Source organism: Diprion similis, chromosome 14 (genome assembly GCF_021155765.1).
Source record: "Diprion similis isolate iyDipSimi1 chromosome 14, iyDipSimi1.1, whole genome shotgun sequence".
NCBI lineage: Eukaryota > Metazoa > Arthropoda > Insecta > Hymenoptera > Diprionidae > Diprion > Diprion similis.
Genome location: NC_060118.1, coordinates 1,484,842 through 1,502,317, shown reverse-complemented (window position 1 = coordinate 1,502,317; position 17,476 = coordinate 1,484,842). Strand labels below are relative to the sequence as shown.

The 17,476-nt window shown below is 42.1% G+C and overlaps 1 protein-coding gene across 1 annotated transcript; it reads left to right on the top strand.

Moving 5' to 3' along the window:
- Positions 1-4,868: 4,868 nt before the first annotated feature.
- On the top strand, positions 4,869-8,637 carry LOC124414950. Its single transcript, XM_046896141.1, has 9 exons — positions 4,869-5,597; positions 5,640-5,885; positions 6,028-6,489; positions 6,560-6,589; positions 6,694-6,750; positions 6,891-7,756; positions 7,868-8,023; positions 8,085-8,383; positions 8,459-8,637. The coding sequence occupies exons 1-9, from the start codon at positions 4,869-4,871 to the stop codon at positions 8,635-8,637; spliced, it is 3,024 nt and encodes a 1,007-aa protein (XP_046752097.1).
- Positions 8,638-17,476: the final 8,839 nt, after the last annotated feature.

Here is a 17,476-nt window from a genome sequence, read left to right as displayed (position 1 = left end):
TACTATGTTTGCCAAAACCCGCTTACCCCCGAGGAGAAAGACTGCCATGATTACTGTCACTTTACAGGTGAATATTGCAGTCCTGCGCATAATTGGTGTGATTTGTGTAAAACGAATTCTGTTTATGTAGACCAAGCAATAGAGCAATTTGTCGTGATAAAAATCTTGAAAGTAAACCGACTGTGTCACCCTGTAGAGGGGTTTACTTACTACATTCCGACCATATTTCCAACTCCCAAATGTTATGTCTGTTTTTTATCAACAATGACGCCCGCAGGACTGTCTATATTACTGCCTGTCACCACGCCGTGCTGCCACTGTTACTGTTGGATCTTTGCCACCCAGGATTGTATGAGGGAGATCTTCTATTGGATTTGTTGTTTCACACTCACACTTCTCTCGGTGGTTGGAGAATGTCTCGCAGAAGTATGATATTTGCTATTCCAATACCGATCCAATAGTTCACGATGTCGTGATCCCCTCCTTCAGGAGTCTGCTTGCTCAGCAAATTGCGCGTCTCCTCTATCTACTCGACGAGTTCCATGTATGCTTCGGCAGCCATGACTTTGACGTTGGTTACCATGATATTCAAAATTTTTAACTTTCACGTGCTGCGTAAGACTGATGAGCTTGTGTTGGATGCGCCAACCTTATACGGATGGATCGTAAGAATTTTGGGGAGATGAGGGTTTTCCACGTTCTGCAACAGCAGCTTTTGAGGAAAAAATGGTCATCAATCGCGTCTGACCCTAAACACGTCCACTTCCCATCGGCGAAATAGAGAACGTAGAACATACTTGATCGATTACCGAAGTGCAGTGGCGATCGGTATCGAGGTGAAATCTTATCCGTAGGCTCTTGCCCAAGTGATTTATGTCCATGATTCGTAGCAAAAGATTGCTCGAGGAAAGCCTTTTGAGAAAATGCAACAATATTTCAAGTCAATAATTATTTCGCCCACATGGGAAGGATCTGACTCTGCGAACCTTAACCCAGGCTGAACCTCGTGGTGAGTTTCCACATAAGGTTTTTGCAGTCGTTTTATACACATTACCAGATATTCTAGCTTGATTTTAATTTGTTTTCAGTATTTCTTTCCCACGGAAACTGAGGCCGCAGGACCGAAACGTCTTTAATAAAATTATTAGTGGCTAAAATATTGACCGAAACACCTAACATTTCTAATTCTTCATATATTGTTATAGTTCGTATTTGAGCTTGTTTGCTTTTGTCGAATCTCTCTAGCACTTTTGTTATGGTTGCTGATTTGAGCCTGCTACTTTCTGCTGGATGAAGGAATTGAACGACAAAAAGAAAGCAAGCGGGTAGCGTCTGATGGGAAAACGTAAGAATGGCTGCGCGTCGAATACAGGAGGAATCGCATGCGGCTCGAGTTGTATCCCAGTCCAATTCAAGCTGATAGATCTAAGCGCTACTGGAGCTCTAGCGGGTGGTGTCGCGAGTATATCTCAGGCGTGGGTGCGAACTTGATCGAGGCCCAACGGCATGATAAAACAATGGAAACGAATGTGTGGGGCAAGGGATTATACCTGAGACCCTACTGCAGTGGCCTGTGTTTACGATCGACAAAAGCTAACCAAGCTACCACACCAGCCTCTTGCCAAGATTGATTCACGCGAATCTGATATTGATGGGGGAATTTCAAGTTTCGCGGCGTTTCATCAAGAGTGGTCTACCACCATCAGGGTCGTGATCATGAGTGATTGCATCGTCGAGTACAGTACAATTAGCGGTGTGGTGAAGAAATTGGTAAAAGTCAATTTGAAAATGAGGTGGCACTTCCCCCACCACGATATTTACCAAATATGACTCACCGTGAATTTCACGTAAGGATTGTAAATATACTAAATAAATGAAGTGACGAATAAATATTATTATAATTGGTAAAAACATTTGTTCAAAGCACGCTACCATTATTTTCAACTGTCACATTCTCGCTCCCGTCCCGCCGCCCCTCTGTCCTGTAGAAGTGCCGAGATAGTAGACGGGTCACGCCCTCTGGTAGTGAATATTGGAAATAAATCTAGAAGCGCTTTACCCCAATTGCCCACTCAGATTTTTTCCTTCGGTATTCTCGATTTCATATACAACTGGAGAAATAATCGTTGTAAGGCGAAATGAGCCTGCGAACTTCGGAGCCAACTTCGCCGCTACAGACGACAAAACTCTATTTCTCTTCTGTAGTTAATTATCGACTTCAAAGCAAACGTCACGGTGACCGCGGTTATAATTTCGCATCTGCCTCTCACGAGCCTCCTCAAGGTATTAAGTTACTAAATCTCGCAATTCCTGTAATCTCGTCACCCTACCCGTTCACGCTTGTAGAGGTGGTATCGAAATTTTCACTAGACTCTCCGCCAGCCGTTATTAACTCGAAGTTTCTGAAGCCCATGACGCCACTATCAAATTCGAAAATTTGCAACGGAAATTTCTCGACGGCCCCACGTTGGGTGCCAGTTTGTGTCGTGGATTTTTGCTACTCCTCGCTCTCCCGGTGAATCACATCAGGAACTCACTGTGTGCACAATAAAATCAGCAGGGTTGGGGGTATTTGAATTTTTTTTTATTCATTAGGAATAAAAAAACTTATTCAAAATTACATCTATTGATGAATAATCGATCCTGTTGGATTCAATATTGCTTCCGAAAATGAGTAGTAAATTCCACAGGTTTCAGTATTCAGTGCGAAAGTCAATAATAAACTCAACTTGGTTTAGCATTCATTCCAAAGCCAATTTCAAATTCACCTTGACTCAGTATTCATTCCAAAATGAATGAATTATGAATCCAGCTCGCTGAAGTATTCATTTCAAAACCACTTTTGGGTTTTGCGTTTATTTGTTGTGCTTGGCATGAGTGCGAAGTGTGAGCTCTAGCGCTCATGAAAGGATGTTGCGATTTGCGTACCCTTCCGCGACCGCACGTGTGTGTCATGAGGATTAGCGGATCAGCTGTCCTCAGTGGCAGTCTCCGAGAGTACGTCACAACGTTGTGTATCGTTCAGCGTCACTCTGTGCGTATTTTGAAATAATATCTATTTTCTGTTCGCGTTTCACGCATCTGCATGACGTGTGCAACATTTCTTTGTAGAACCTTTTCCCTCGGACATAATCAAGGTGACAACTTCCTATCGCGACAGAATCCAACTTTATTTAGTAATTATTCTGTATTCATGTAATTAAATGGAATAATCTAGAAAAATCAACAGAAGCCATGCTTATCATCTACCGAAATATATTTTTAGATACAATAAATTACCATTATTGTGTGATTTAATTGGATTACATATAATACCGGTACTACCTATATTATACTACCCCTAACTACTTATATTATATTACATTACTTATTTACTTTTGTATCGAGAAACGAACTCAATTTCGCTACTTGTTGAAAATGTATGAAGTTACCCGAAAGATAACGAATATTCTTACGTAACACAACTATTTCTGCACTATATTACACCACTTCCAAAATCTGCACCTGTGAAAAGCTTGTTTTCTCAAGCAAAAATCATAAATTTGCCACAGTATAATCAATTAAATGATAAAAACTTCGAGCAACAAACACTAGCAGTGCGTAACGCTAAGCAAACATGTTCTTATCGCCCAGAGTAATCACATATTTTTGTCTCTTCACGACATTCACGATATTACCGTCATTGGTGACCATGGCTTTCAAGTTTACCATTTTTCGTGATTGACCATTACTACTCCTAATAACGTCTATACCTTGCGCTAATGCCCTCATTTTGCATTATAAAGCCTTAGAATATACCATATTCCAATGTAGATATACTATCAAATTTCGGTCACTAGATGCTAACGATAAGACCGCGATTTCCCTGTAGTAAGTATAATGTAATCGGACGATATTATTCAAACAGAATAAACATATTTTCTGTTAACTTTTCCAGGTTGTTTAGATTGATAATATCCAAATACGGAATGAATACTGAATCGAATTGGATTCATTACAGAAGTAATACAAGGGGCATTCTGCGTATAGATTCCTGTTACCGACACTTACCGACATTTTTCCCCAGACTCAAACCCTTCTCCGCGATGACGTCACAGTCTACTGTACCGACCGTCGATCAAAATGGCGCTACCTATTTATCGACCGAAGGTTCAACCTTACCGACAGTGTTATCAGCCGAGGGTCAAAATTTTGCTGCTTTACCGACTGTTTCATCGACCGAAGGTCAAAATCACGCGGCTTCACCATCGGTCTCGCTGTTATTCCCCCCTACCGACGGTCGAGGTTTAGCGGAGACGCAAACCCTTCTGTTCCCCACGTACCTATCTCAGGAATGTTCCGGTTAACTTTCAGCGGCTTGCGGTGTGATATTTGACACCCTACATTCCGCAATTAGAAGTTCCGAGAATTGTTTTCGTTGACCCGATATCAATTACGTGACATTCTTTTCTCGTAAACTGCTTGTGTGGTCCAAGGACCGGTATGATATCAACCACGTAACATTCGACAATTAATAGTTCCGAGAAGGGCTGGGGTGAACCACGTGATGTTCTTTTCCAGTCCAAGGTTCGATGCGTTATCAACCGCGTGACATTCTTATCAAAAATCCCAAGTCCGAAGTGATATCAACCACGTGACGTTCTTTCTCCCCACCAAATACCTCTCCAGGACTCTAATGTAACGAACCCTTGTGTTTATGTTTTGCAAACGGAGAAATGTGATATCGTATGGTGGCTCCCATGTTTACCGAATGACACGACACCACGCGTAATAGACACACGTATAGCTCGCTCTATAAAAAGAATTACCATCACAGTAAACGATCATTCATGTTTAAACTTGTCAAGAGCACGTGAGAAGTAAGAAAGATGGAATCCGCGATATGTTTGAAATTGATCAACATTATGGAATCTGCGTACAAAATGTTGAACAAATCATCGCCAACGGAGATTCAGAAATGGATTAAATTTGGGACGCAAAATATCCGGCTTCTAAACAAAATTCTGCCGAAGGCTTTATCTATAGGTGAGAAAACGAAAATTATCACAACGATCGGACTCTTGAAGTCGCTGGCGGAAAAATTCAAACGGCTTCGGAGAACGGGTGACGGTACGCGGAAACAAAGACGAAGCGATCGCGTACACTGGGAGGAATTGGAGTCTGCTTTCGAGGGAAGAATACGAACAGGATCCATCACCAATTTGAAGCATAAAGACGTGGAGAGGTTTCTAGAAGACGCGAAGTTACTTGCTGTGACAAGACTGATAAACGCTTTGCGGAAAACGGGGAGCCTAAAAGTAAACGTCATCCTGGCTTGTAAATTCGAAGTAAAAAAGGATGATCACACAGTAGAAGAGAACAAATTCTTTAATACGAAAAACGAAATCATCCTCCAGACAACGGATATTAATGAATGGTTCATCGAAAATGTAACAAACCGTTTGTTAACAAAGGCGGAAGATTTCCAGGGAAAGGATTCAGGCTGGTCGTTACTTGAAATTATCAATCTTGCCGTCAACATTAACAAGTATACGCCACTTCGAGGTGGTCTATATACCTACACCCCGTTACCGAAGCACATCAGAGATAAAAAGGCTGTGGTAAAAATCTCAAACAACGACTCGTATTGCTTCCTTTAGTCGGTCACCGCAGCTCTGTACCCAGCTAACAACAGAAATCCCAACATAACCAGCTCGTATCCACATTTCAGCTCAGTGCTACGGTATGACAGTATAAACTTTCTCACGTCTCTAGATAAAAATACTATTTCGAAATTTGAAAAACTCAACGGACTTTCCATCAATGTTTATGGTGTAGACCAAGATGGTGGGGAAAAAAATGAAATAGTACCGATTCACTTGAGTCAGAATAAGTCTGATAAACCCGTAATTCATCTCTTGGCAGTGGAAACCGAAATTACAGACGATGACGATGATATTGATACGGAATATTGTGAAAAAAAATAGAATCTTTCATTTTGCTTAGATTCGCAATTTATCACGCTTGACAAGTTCTCAAATTTCTAAGCACCATCCTCGTATCTGGTTGTGTGGTAGATGTCTGATGCACTTCCAATCTGAAAGATGTATGGCGAACCATAGAGTTTATTGCATAAGTTTAAACGACACCAAAGTTGTTTTACCCGAGGAAGAGGAAGAGATTCTGGAATTCAAAAATTTTAGGCACAAAGAAACCGTTCCGTTCTGTATTTACGCGGATCTAGAATGCTTGTTGCAAGCTACTAACATTCAAGTGTCAGAAAATAGAACAATTTACCAAAATCATATTCCTTACAGTATAGCATTTTACCTGCATTGCACCTTTAACGATTCCAATTCAAAGTTCAAAATTAATCGCGGGGAGACTTGCATCGAATGGTTTGTGAACGAGTTGGAGACATTGGCACACTCGTTAGGAACGTATTTCAGAACTATTGTACCTATAGAGTCGCTGAACTTCAATCAAATTGACGAATTTAATTTATCAAAGGTATGTCATATTTCTGAAAAGCCGTTCACGCGCGAAGACGCGAAACACCGTGATCACTGTCATTTCACAGGAAGGTACCGTGGTCCTGCGCATCAAAGCTGTAATCGTAATTATCAAAACTCGCATACTTTCCCAGTGATATTCCACAATCTGTCGGGTTACGATTCGCATTTTTTGATTAGAGCATTGGCCACAACTTTTTAGGGTACTATTCAGCTTCTACCCGTGAACAAAGAAAAGTACATTTCGTTCACAAAACATGTAAAGGGACAGATATGAAGTTTAGATTTCTAGATTCGTTCCGTTTTATGCCCAGCAGTCTCGAAAAATTGGCAACATATTTGAATGATAATTAAAAATCAATTACACGTAAATTTTGCACTAGCTCTTGAAAATTCGAGTTATTGACCAGGAAAGATGTTTTTCCGTACGAGTACATGGATGGTTGGGAGAAGCTCGAGAACGTAAAGTTACCACCTAAAGAAAGATGTTATTCAAAATTGAACAACCAAGATATTTCGGATAACGATGACGCACACGCGTGTAAAGTTTGGCAAGCTTTTAACCTAAAAACGATGGGGGAATATTCAGACTTACATTTGCAAACTGATGTTTTTCTGTTGGCTGACGATTTTGAAAACTTTCGACAAAATTGTTATGCAACATACAACCTGGACCCGTTACATTATTCTACAGCGCCCGGTCTTTCGTTTGACGCAATGTTAAAATGTACCGGTATCGAGCTCGAGCTTCTCACTGACATAGATATGCTTATGTTTATAGAAAAAGGTATTCGAGGCGGTGTGTCCCAATGCTCTAACCGATATGCAAAGGCTAACAATAGATACATGAGAGATGCTTTCAATACAGCGCTCGAAGAGTCTTATCTCATGTACTTCGACGTTAACAACTTGTACGGCGCGGCTATGAGCTTTGCTCTACCATGCAGTTCTCTCGAATGGATATTAGATTTCAGACAATTCGATGTTTTTGCCATCACAGACGAAGCGGAGTTTAGCTACTTATTACAGGTAGATTTGGAATATCCCAAGGAACTGCATGAAATGCATAAAGATTTATCACTGTGTCCGGAACGCTACATACCTCCTATCTTAGAAAGTAAGCAGCCGAAATTGACGACCACGCTACTTTCCAAGCAAAACTACGTTGTTCATTACCGCGTCTTGAAACAATGCTTAGAATTAAGTTTAAAACTAGCTAGAATATATAGAGTTTCAAAGTTCAGACAAACACCGTGGCTCAAAAAGTACATAGATTTAAATACACACTTACGCAAAAAATCAAACAATAAATTCGAAAAAAACTTCTATAAACTGATGAACAACGCAGTTTTCGGTAAGACAATGGAAAATGTTAGGAAGTATAGAGATGTCAGGCTGATCACGAAATGGGATGGAAAATACGGTGCTAGAGCTACTATAGCCAAACCAAATTTCCACAGTTGTACAATCTTTGATAAAGATATGATAATAGTTGAATTGCGTAGAACGACAGTCAAAGTCAACAAACCATTGTATGCAGGTTCTTCCATTTTAGATCTTGCGAAGACCTTTATCTACGATTTTCACTACAAGTATATTGAAACGAAGTTTTGGGCATCAGGCAAAATTAATGTACACTGACACGGATAGTGTGATATATCACATTACCGTCCCCAACATTTACGAATGCATCAAACAGGACTTGGATAAATTTGATACCTCCGATTATCCACCTGACAACATCTACGAAATTCCGTTGGTTCACAAAAAAGTTCTGGGTCTGATGAAATATGAGTGTAACAGAAAAATAATGGTGGAATTTATTGGCTTGAGAGCGAAGTTGTACTCATTCAGAGTGATGGGGGAGGATAAGGATGAAAAACGAGCCAAGGGTGTCAAAGGATCCCTGTTAAAAACTATAACCTTCAATGATAACTTGAAGTGTGCTTGAGAACACGAAATTTCAGTCGAACGTCAGAGTCTAATACAGAGTCAGAAGCATCAGGTCTATACCAATGAACAGAAAAAAGTAGCACTGAGCTGGAACGACGATAAGCGTATCGTATTTCGAAACACAACCGATACTCTGCCGTGGGGCTACAAGACCTGCAGTCGAACTGAACATCGGTATGAATTGTATCTCTAAGATGTAAAAAATAAAGACAAATACTCGAAAAATAATTTCGTTTATTCAACATTACATATCAGATTCATTTAGCCAACTGTTGTGTGTAGTATCAAAACCTAGCCACTTGACGTAAAACTTTCTTTCCCGCTTCTGAAGCACCTTCTCCACCAGATAGATGTCCGGATGTCGCAACTTGAGAAGCTCCTGTTCGTAGAAACCACCAGCGATGGGTTGACCTTGGTAGTCTTTGAGCTTGTACGTCACAGGATTGGTATTTGCTACTTGGCTTATTGTGAATATTTCAGTCGTCCAATTGGGAGTGTAACTTTTCTCAAAGACGTTTTGGAATTTGCTGATTCGAACTTTGTCACCGGTTTTGAACTTTGCCGGTTTGAAAGGTTTCGTTCCAAGCCCTCCGTACGACTGACGTAATACCAGCCTTTCGTTCGCAACGGTGACATCCGATGGTTTCATTCTTATGGTTCGGTGTTTCGTGTTGTTATAAGCCGATACTAAATCAGATAAGATGTTGAGCCACTTGTAGCTTCCTTGCATACTGAACCGTTTCCACATTTTACTTTTCAGCTTACGATTAAACCGTTCACAGATCGAAGCCTTCAAATTACTGTACTTGGAGTAGAGTTTGATTCCATAGCGTGACAGAAGAGTTTCAAATTTTGAGTTGTAGAATTCCGTTCCTCTATTAACGTGTAATTTTTTCGGTACACGTCCTTGAGTTAGCACAGATTCCATGGCCTTTGTAACATCATCCCCGGACTTGCTCCTTATCGGTACAGCCCACGCATACTTTGAAAAGATATCAATGACTGTGAGCATATACTTGTAGCCTTTGATTTGTCCTGCGTATGACATCATATCAACAAGATCCACCTGCCAGGTCTCGTCGATGCCGCGCACGTCTACACGGCGACGCTGGTAATTCCGGCGGGCGGGCTCATGCAGTTCCGTCACCAGCGTTAGCTTTTTCTCGTTCATATTCCAATGCTCTTAGTCTGGTGTCCAATTTGGAAATGATTTCAGCGTTTCGAATCGACAGGTCTCTGTCTGTTTTGAAATCTGCGTAGAAGGTATTCAAAGCTTTCCCCGTCCTGATCTCCAAAGCTTTGATCATTTGATCGAGATTGTCGATTTGTTTTTGCAGCACGTTGAATTTTCGTCGTAAGATTTTCAAAGTTACAGCATTGTTTTGCTCAACAGGTTCTGCGACATTGCACAGTCTTTTATTCCGTAGATCTTAATGTCCGTCCGCAGTGATTTGAAATCCGACACCGGAAGGGCCGCGATTACCCGCAGCTGTGTTTTTATCCAGATGCCGTCCGAACACATCGACGCTCATCTCGAAAATGGATGCAAAAGCGATAAGAGCGGCTTAATAAATGATTTCTGCTTCGCGTAGTTCTTCGATAATGGACATTATTTCGTTGTTGTGACTCGGATTTCCCGCTGCCTGGGATGCTAGGACTAGACGAAGACGCTCCACTAACTCATTTGGATTATCCCAGAAAACGTATTCCGTTTCAACGCCTTGTCGTGTGATCATAGCTTGCGGAAATAGACCTTTACCCTTTCGCTGAGGCGATGGTGAATAATCCAACTATTCGGCAATGACATTTCTCAATTTGTAACTGTTATCGCTTCGAACAGCTCCATCGGATGAGTAATACTTTTTATGTGCGTTCGTTTTGAGGATTATGTTTCTATAATTTTCCCGATCTTTGTCGCTCACATTGGACCTGTCGGGCTCCTTTCTGAACGAAAGTTCCAGCAACCCCTCCGTTTCTGGGTAAACCGAACTCCTAATACGGATCTGGTCACTCCCAAAACTCATCAACGAATCACCAATCATTAGTCCAGTTGAGAGGTTGCGTACACCGTATACGTTATCGAATTCACTTTTTCTCGTCTCATCTCTCATCATTCCGAATTACTCATTCTCGGTTTCATCAACAGGTGTTTCTACGATTGTTTTATCTCCTGCCAAAGCAAAGGAATCATCCATTTCCGAGACTGTTTCATTGTTCGTTTCATTTTTCATCTGCTTTATTTCTTGTTTGATTTCTGCCATTCCTTGTTTCGAGGGTTTCGTCTCTTTTGTAACATTCACCAGTTCTCGCAACGGAGTCACTACTGATTTGAAAACGTCGCTCAATTTCCGAGCCGTGGATTCCTTGCCCGACTTGAGCAATCTGTGTTTTCGACGGATCGCAGCACTCGCTTGAGCAATCTGATGTAGGACTTCTTTTTGCTCGGGAAGTTTAGAGCTCTGCATGTTGACGCAACTGAGTCTGCAACGCTACTGTGTCTCTCGCTTGAAAACGCAAGATTTTTATTACTTTTCCAGGCTACTGAAAAAATCAAATCCCTTCCTATAACGTCCATGGTTGGGCTCGCTGTCTCTGTCGATCACAAGAAACCCGTACTTATCACCGTTCCAGCATGCGAAGCACACATCTTCAAACTGTATGTAAGACATACCGGTGTTCACATGGTCGTTGTATACGTGTCTCAGGTTCATATCGTCTTGTTTGAATAACACGAGTAAGTTTACGTTGTCACGCACGAGATGTTCAGGAATACGCGCGTACGTCCGACAGAGATAGGAACAATCAACATCGTGATGCCTGCCCATGCAGAAGTAGGCTCTAATATTGTCCTGCTTCTCGCACGCTACATCATCAAAAACGATTATCGAGTTGGGTCGTGCTTCGTCCGGTGTAATCACTTGCTCACGCTCGGTATAAGGAAAATACTCCATATTCTCAACGTTGTCCAACAATTGCTTCAGCAATTGGTACTTCGGTTGGTTAAGGGATTTTGAGTAGATATAGATATTTTCAAATCTAAGTCCATTGGGGTGGGTTATAAGTGTGAGCACCGCATTAGTTTTACCACAATTGGCCGGACCGCAGAATATTGCACGCACACTGTTCGAAAGTGATTCCCCATGCCGTTTTTGTCTTTTCACATTTTGCTCTGAAAGTTTTTCGAAATTTATCATGGGAAGCTTAGTAGGTTGTGCCTCAAACCGCATCTTGGACATGATCGACCATATTTCCTATAAATACCCCGGTTTCAAACTGTAGTATATGTTATATTTTACTCGGCGACCAAAATACTGTACTATATATATATACAATAGTAAACACACCGTCGTCAGTAGCGAGCTAGCCCGCTAGCTGTTCGCACGGAATAAACATTCTTGTTCTTCACGTCTGCCCACTTATCTTGCTCCCCTACCTTTACTCCAAGTGGCGACGAGGAAAATAATGGATTACGCAAATAAAATTTGGCCATGAGCGGTGTTGATAAGAAGGAAAAGTTATCGTGGATTTACGACTTGAGTAAAGCTCAAGTGGTGGAGGAATTGAAGCGCAGAGAACAGAACGCCGACGAGTCAAATAACCTGGATAGCCTTCGCAAGCAGCTGAGAAAGCTCGTCGTAGAAGAAAGTGGTAGATCGGTGCAAGTCACAGACAACGCCGTCAACGACCAGGGAGAACAGACTGGTAATCAAATTGCGACCATGGAATATCGGGCTTCAGTGGACTATGATTGGGAGAAAGACGATTGGGAGCAGTTCGTAGAGCGCATGGAGTTCTACTTTATTGCTAACAATGTGACCGACGCTGTCAAGAAAAGAGCCATTTTCCTCACCAAAGTGAGTGCTAAAACATACGCGGTCATTAAAAAAATATGTGCTCCAAACAAACCCGGTGACGTTCCCTTCGAGGAAATAATTAAAAAAACAACGGATTATTTGAAACCTAAAGTCAACGTGACGGTGCTACGCTCACAGTTCCGGTGCCGCATGCAAGGGAAGGATGAAAGTGTCCCACAATATATTGCGGCCCTCAGGGAGTTAGCAATCAAATGCAACTTCAACGATGCAGATGATTCAATAAAGGACCAACTAATCACGGGGTTATCAGACGATGAAGCCAGGAAAGCGTTATTTAAAATAGAGAACTTAACATTGGATCTCGCATTGAAGGAAGCGTCCGCTGTAGAAGAAGCGAAGAAAGCCGTAAACACGGTCACATCGAACGCCGATGATTAACACGAAGATGTTGACAACGCGAGTGTACAATACATGGGGAAACAACGCACACAGACGCGGAATCCGGGGCCCAAGACAAACTCGCAACGAGGAACACCGAATAAACGGGGCTCGGCTCGCGGATCTCAACAACAATCTCATCAGCGCCGACCAAGGGGCGGCGGGGAAGACATCTCGTGTTTCTGCTGTGGACGCCCGAATCACTGGGCGAGCGAATGCTGGCACAAAAAAAAAACGTGCGACGCGTGTGGCCAGCAAGGACACCTCGAACAAGTGTGTAAGAAGAAGAAGAAAAGCAAGCAGCGTACGTCGGTGGGCAATCTACAACAAGACAGCAACGACTCCAACAACGACGACGAGGAAGACTGCGAGTGGTATAGAGACTTATTTTCTATGAACGTTAATAATTATGACTGTAATTTGGTAACGGTAGAGCCGCAATATTTACCGATAAAAATCGAGAATCAAGTAATTAAAATGGAAATAGACGGAGGAGCAGGAATTTCTCTCATTAGTCAAGGAGACTACGATCGTTACTTTAAAAGCAAAAAGATATCCAAATCAAATATTAATATACGATTTTACGATGGCGCAGAGAAACGCCCGATTGGCGTAATTGAAAACGTTAAGATGCAATATGATAAAATAACGTCTGAGGGAGATCTATACACTATGGGCGAAACAGGTGCACCGCTTATCGGTCGCGAATGGTTAGAAAATTAGGAATCTGGCCGCTAGAAATCGTACAATCGCGGGAAAAAACGATAATCAACTCAAAAATTCACAACATAAAAAATGAAAAGGAAAAAATTAAGTTACTCAAACAGGAGCTCATAGAAAAACATGCAAATCTCTTCTCACAAGGTCTTGGTACATTCACCAAGGGGACTTTCGAATTAAAGCTTGAGGTTGGTGCGAAACCAAAATATTGCAAACCAAGAACCGTTCCATACGCATTGAAAGGCAAGCTCGATAAAGAATTAGATAGACTCGTAGCAGCCGGAGTTTTAACGCCAGTTGAAAATTCAGAGTGGGGAACGCCTGTAGTACCGGTAACGAAGCCAGACGGGAGCCTTCGGTTGTGCGCGGATTACAAGGTCACGGTTAATCCCCAAATAATTTCAAATGGACATCCGATTCCTAATCGAGATCACCTGATTAGTAACCTACAGGGGGGGAAATTTTTCACAGAGATAGACCTTAGAGAAGCGTATACGCAAATTCCTCTCGAAGTAAACAGCAGGAAAATTCTAACACTTAGCACACACAAGGGGTTATTTCAACCTACAAAACTGCCTTTCGGAGTAGCGTCTGCCCCAGGGTATTTCCAACAAAATATGGAACGAATTTTACGAAATGTCGCAAACGTAAACGTTTTCTTCGACAATATAGTAATCAAAGGGAAAACAATAGAAGAAAACGTGCGCACAACTGAGGAAGTTTTTAAGATTATACAAGACTGCGGTCTAAAAATAAAAAAAGAGAAATTCGTTTTCTTAGAGAAAAAAATAAGGTTCTTAGGCTTCGAAATTGATGAGCACGGAGTATACACGTTAAAAGATAGAGTGGCGGCCATTCAAAAAATACCAGAGCCGAAAAATATTAAAGATTTACGGGCATTCTTAGGGATGTTGAATCATTATGAAAAATTCATTAAGGATCGAGCAACCAAACTAAATCCACTTTATCAATGTTTACAAAAAGAAAATTGGGATTGGTCAAAAAAATGTAAACTGGCGTTCGAAGCAGCGAAAGAGGCGTTGTTATCGGCAGACGTGTTAGTAAATTACGATCCGCATAAACCCCTCATTCTTACATGCGACGCGTCAGACTGCGGAATATCCGCTATTCTTTCTCACAGAACGCCAGAGGGAGATAAACCTATAGCATACGCGTCAAAAACCCTTTCAAAAAGCGAGCGAAATTATGCCATCATCGACAAAGAGGCAAGAGCGATTATTTTCGGAATAACCAAATTTTACGATTATATTTACGGCACTGAATTCACACTACGAACCGACCATCAACCACTGGTGCGTATATTCGGTCCGGGGAAAGGAATACCAATAATGGCAGCAAGGCGGCTGCAGCGATATGCGACCTTCCTTAGCGCGTTCCAATATAAAATCGAGTATGTAAAGTCAAGCGAAAACGTCGCAGACGGTCTCTCTCGACTTCCGCTACCGGAAAAAGAAACAAAGACTCCAAAAGCAGAATTCACACTTATAGATTGTGTAAACGAGGGTCCTGTTTGTATTGACTGGAAATCTATTTCGCGCGAGACTAGGACAGATCAATTATTATCACAAGTTGTGAGATACGTTCGAACGGGTTGGTCAACAGAGGCTAAAACAAAACAAGAACTGCGAGCATTTGAAACACGGAAATACGAGCTCACAATGGAGCAAGATTGTTTAATGTGGGGATATAGGGTAATAATTCCTAAGAAGTATCAAGAATTCATCTTAAAAGAAATGCACCTCACTCATTTGGGAATCGTAAAAATGAAATCAATTGCTAGGTCGTTTTTCTGGTGGCCGGGTATTGACGCGGACATAGAAAGAGAAGTGCGTGCGTGCCACGAGTGCATCCAAGAGAGAGATAATCCGCCGGCGGTAACGTTAAACCCATGGACTTGGCCGACTCGACCATGGCAACGCGTTCATACTGACCTCATCGGGCCGTTAGATGGTCAAAACTTCCTCTTAATTATAGACGCTATGTCAAAATGGCCAGAAGTATTTGAAATAAAGTCAATTAGCTCAGGAAGCTTAATTAAACATTTCCGACAAGTTTTTTCGAGATTTGGCATCCCGAATCAAATTGTAAGTGATAACGGCAGACAGTATACGAGCAAAGAGTTCGCATTATTCACAAAACGGTTAGCAATTAAACACACGTTCTCTCCAGTCAAACACCCTGCGACAAATGGAGCGGCGGAGAACTTCGTCAAAACCTTCAAAAAAAAAAATTCAAAATACTCGCGCGTGAGGGTTTCGCGACTCAAGAAGCAATTGACATGTTCTTATTTGATTACAGATCAGTTAAGCATAGCACAACGGGTGAAACACCAGCGAAACTCATGTTAGGGAGAGAGCTGAGAACGCGATTTGAGATTTTACGGCCAACAACGGAGGAAAAAGTCGATGTCGAAACAGATCGACAAGTACAAAATAAGAAAGGGAAGAGAGTAGTCGAATTCGAAAGCGGTGAACAAATCTGGGCTAAGAAATTTGGAAAAAATGATTCTCGCTGGTGTGAAGGGATAGTCATAGAACGTCGCGGACCCGTAACGTATATAGTGGAATGGGATGAAGGGGGTATAGACAAACGTCATGTAGATCAGATCATGAGACGCGAGGAAAAACCAAACCAGGAACCGTCTCGAGGAGAGGAACAGGCCACTCCGTTAAGGAGATCGCCGCGATTAGCAATAAGTAAAATTAAGCAATGATTGTACAGGTGGTGAAAATATCGACGAAAATTGTACCGTCAGTCAGAGCCTGAACATGATCGTGCACAGAGGTCAACGAAGCAGCAAACGGCAACATCGCGGCGAAGGTCTGGTGAATAAAATCATCAACAGTCTTTCAGTCGAATTGCACGTACCTGGTTATCAATACTGTGGACCTGGTACAAAGTTGACAAAAAGACTCGCGCGAGGTGATCCGGGAATCAATCCACTCGACGCAGCTTGCAAGAACCATGACATTGCTTACTCGCAGAATCGTGAAAATCTTGGAGTCAGGAACGCGGCTGATAGGGTATTGGCTGAAAAAGCGTGGAAACGGGTCTTCGCACCGGACGCCAATTTGAGCGAGAAAGCAGCGGCTTGGGCGGTAGCTAATACAATAAAAGTGAAATCGAAACTAGGAATGGGAATTCGAAAACCGAAAAACGTGACCTTAAGAAAAATCATAAATGCTGCGAAACGATCCATGATTCCGAGCAACGATGCAAAAGTAGTTATCGAGTCTGCGCTCAAGGGGGCTGAAAACGCTGTTCAAAAAGCGGGTGGTAAATGTAAAGTGCGAACACCGCGCGTTCTACCGGTACCTTCAAAAGTTGGTGGATTTCTATCATTCTTGATCCCTATTTTCGCTGGACTTAGTGCCACAGGCGCGATAGCTGGTGAAGCGGCAGGTATAGCAAAAGCTGTAAACGATGCGAGCGCTGCTAAACGAGAACTGGAAGAGATCAATCGGCACAACAAAACTATGGAAGCTATCGCGTTGGGTAAAGGACTTCATTTGAAACCGTATAAAACGGGTCTCGGTCTCCATCTTCCAAAAAACTAGATGCGAAGCTACCACGTCGAGCGTTGACCGATTGGGACTTGTTGAAATATGCAAAAATCTTCAAGATACCGTATTTCCGCGGTGTTTTTATGCGGAACGAAATGCCCAAAAACGGTCCACGAAAAAACGAGTCAGCTGTAGTCAACCTTGACGACAAAGAGGGTCCGGGAACACACTGGGTTGCGTACAAGAAACGTGACGGTAACATCGATTACTTTGACAGTTTCGGTAACCTTCAACCACCCTCGGACCTCATCAAATATCTCGGTAGTGGTAGCGTTAAATACAATCATGAAAGGTACCAGAATTATGATACATTTGAATGCGGACATTTGTGCTTGAAATTTTCGAGCGGTGAGCTATATAAGTATGGTGCATAATTCAACATAGCCAGTCTATCACTCGCAACCACGGATGATTCACTAACGTTAACAATTCCGGGAACCTCTTCGATTCTCGAAGCGCAATATTTTCTTCCGAT

Bases quoted from the DNA above. Each gene is read 5' to 3' on its own strand.
- LOC124414950 (XM_046896141.1), top strand. From the start codon at position 4,869: ATGGAATCCGCGATATGTTTGAAATTGATCAACATTATGGAATCTGCG. The intron at 6,590-6,693 runs GTAATCGTAATT...ACAACTTTTTAG, and splicing joins TGGTCCTGCGCATCAAAGCT to GGTACTATTCAGCTTCTACC. The intron at 7,757-7,867 runs GTACATAGATTT...GGAAAATGTTAG, and splicing joins CAAACACCGTGGCTCAAAAA to GAAGTATAGAGATGTCAGGC.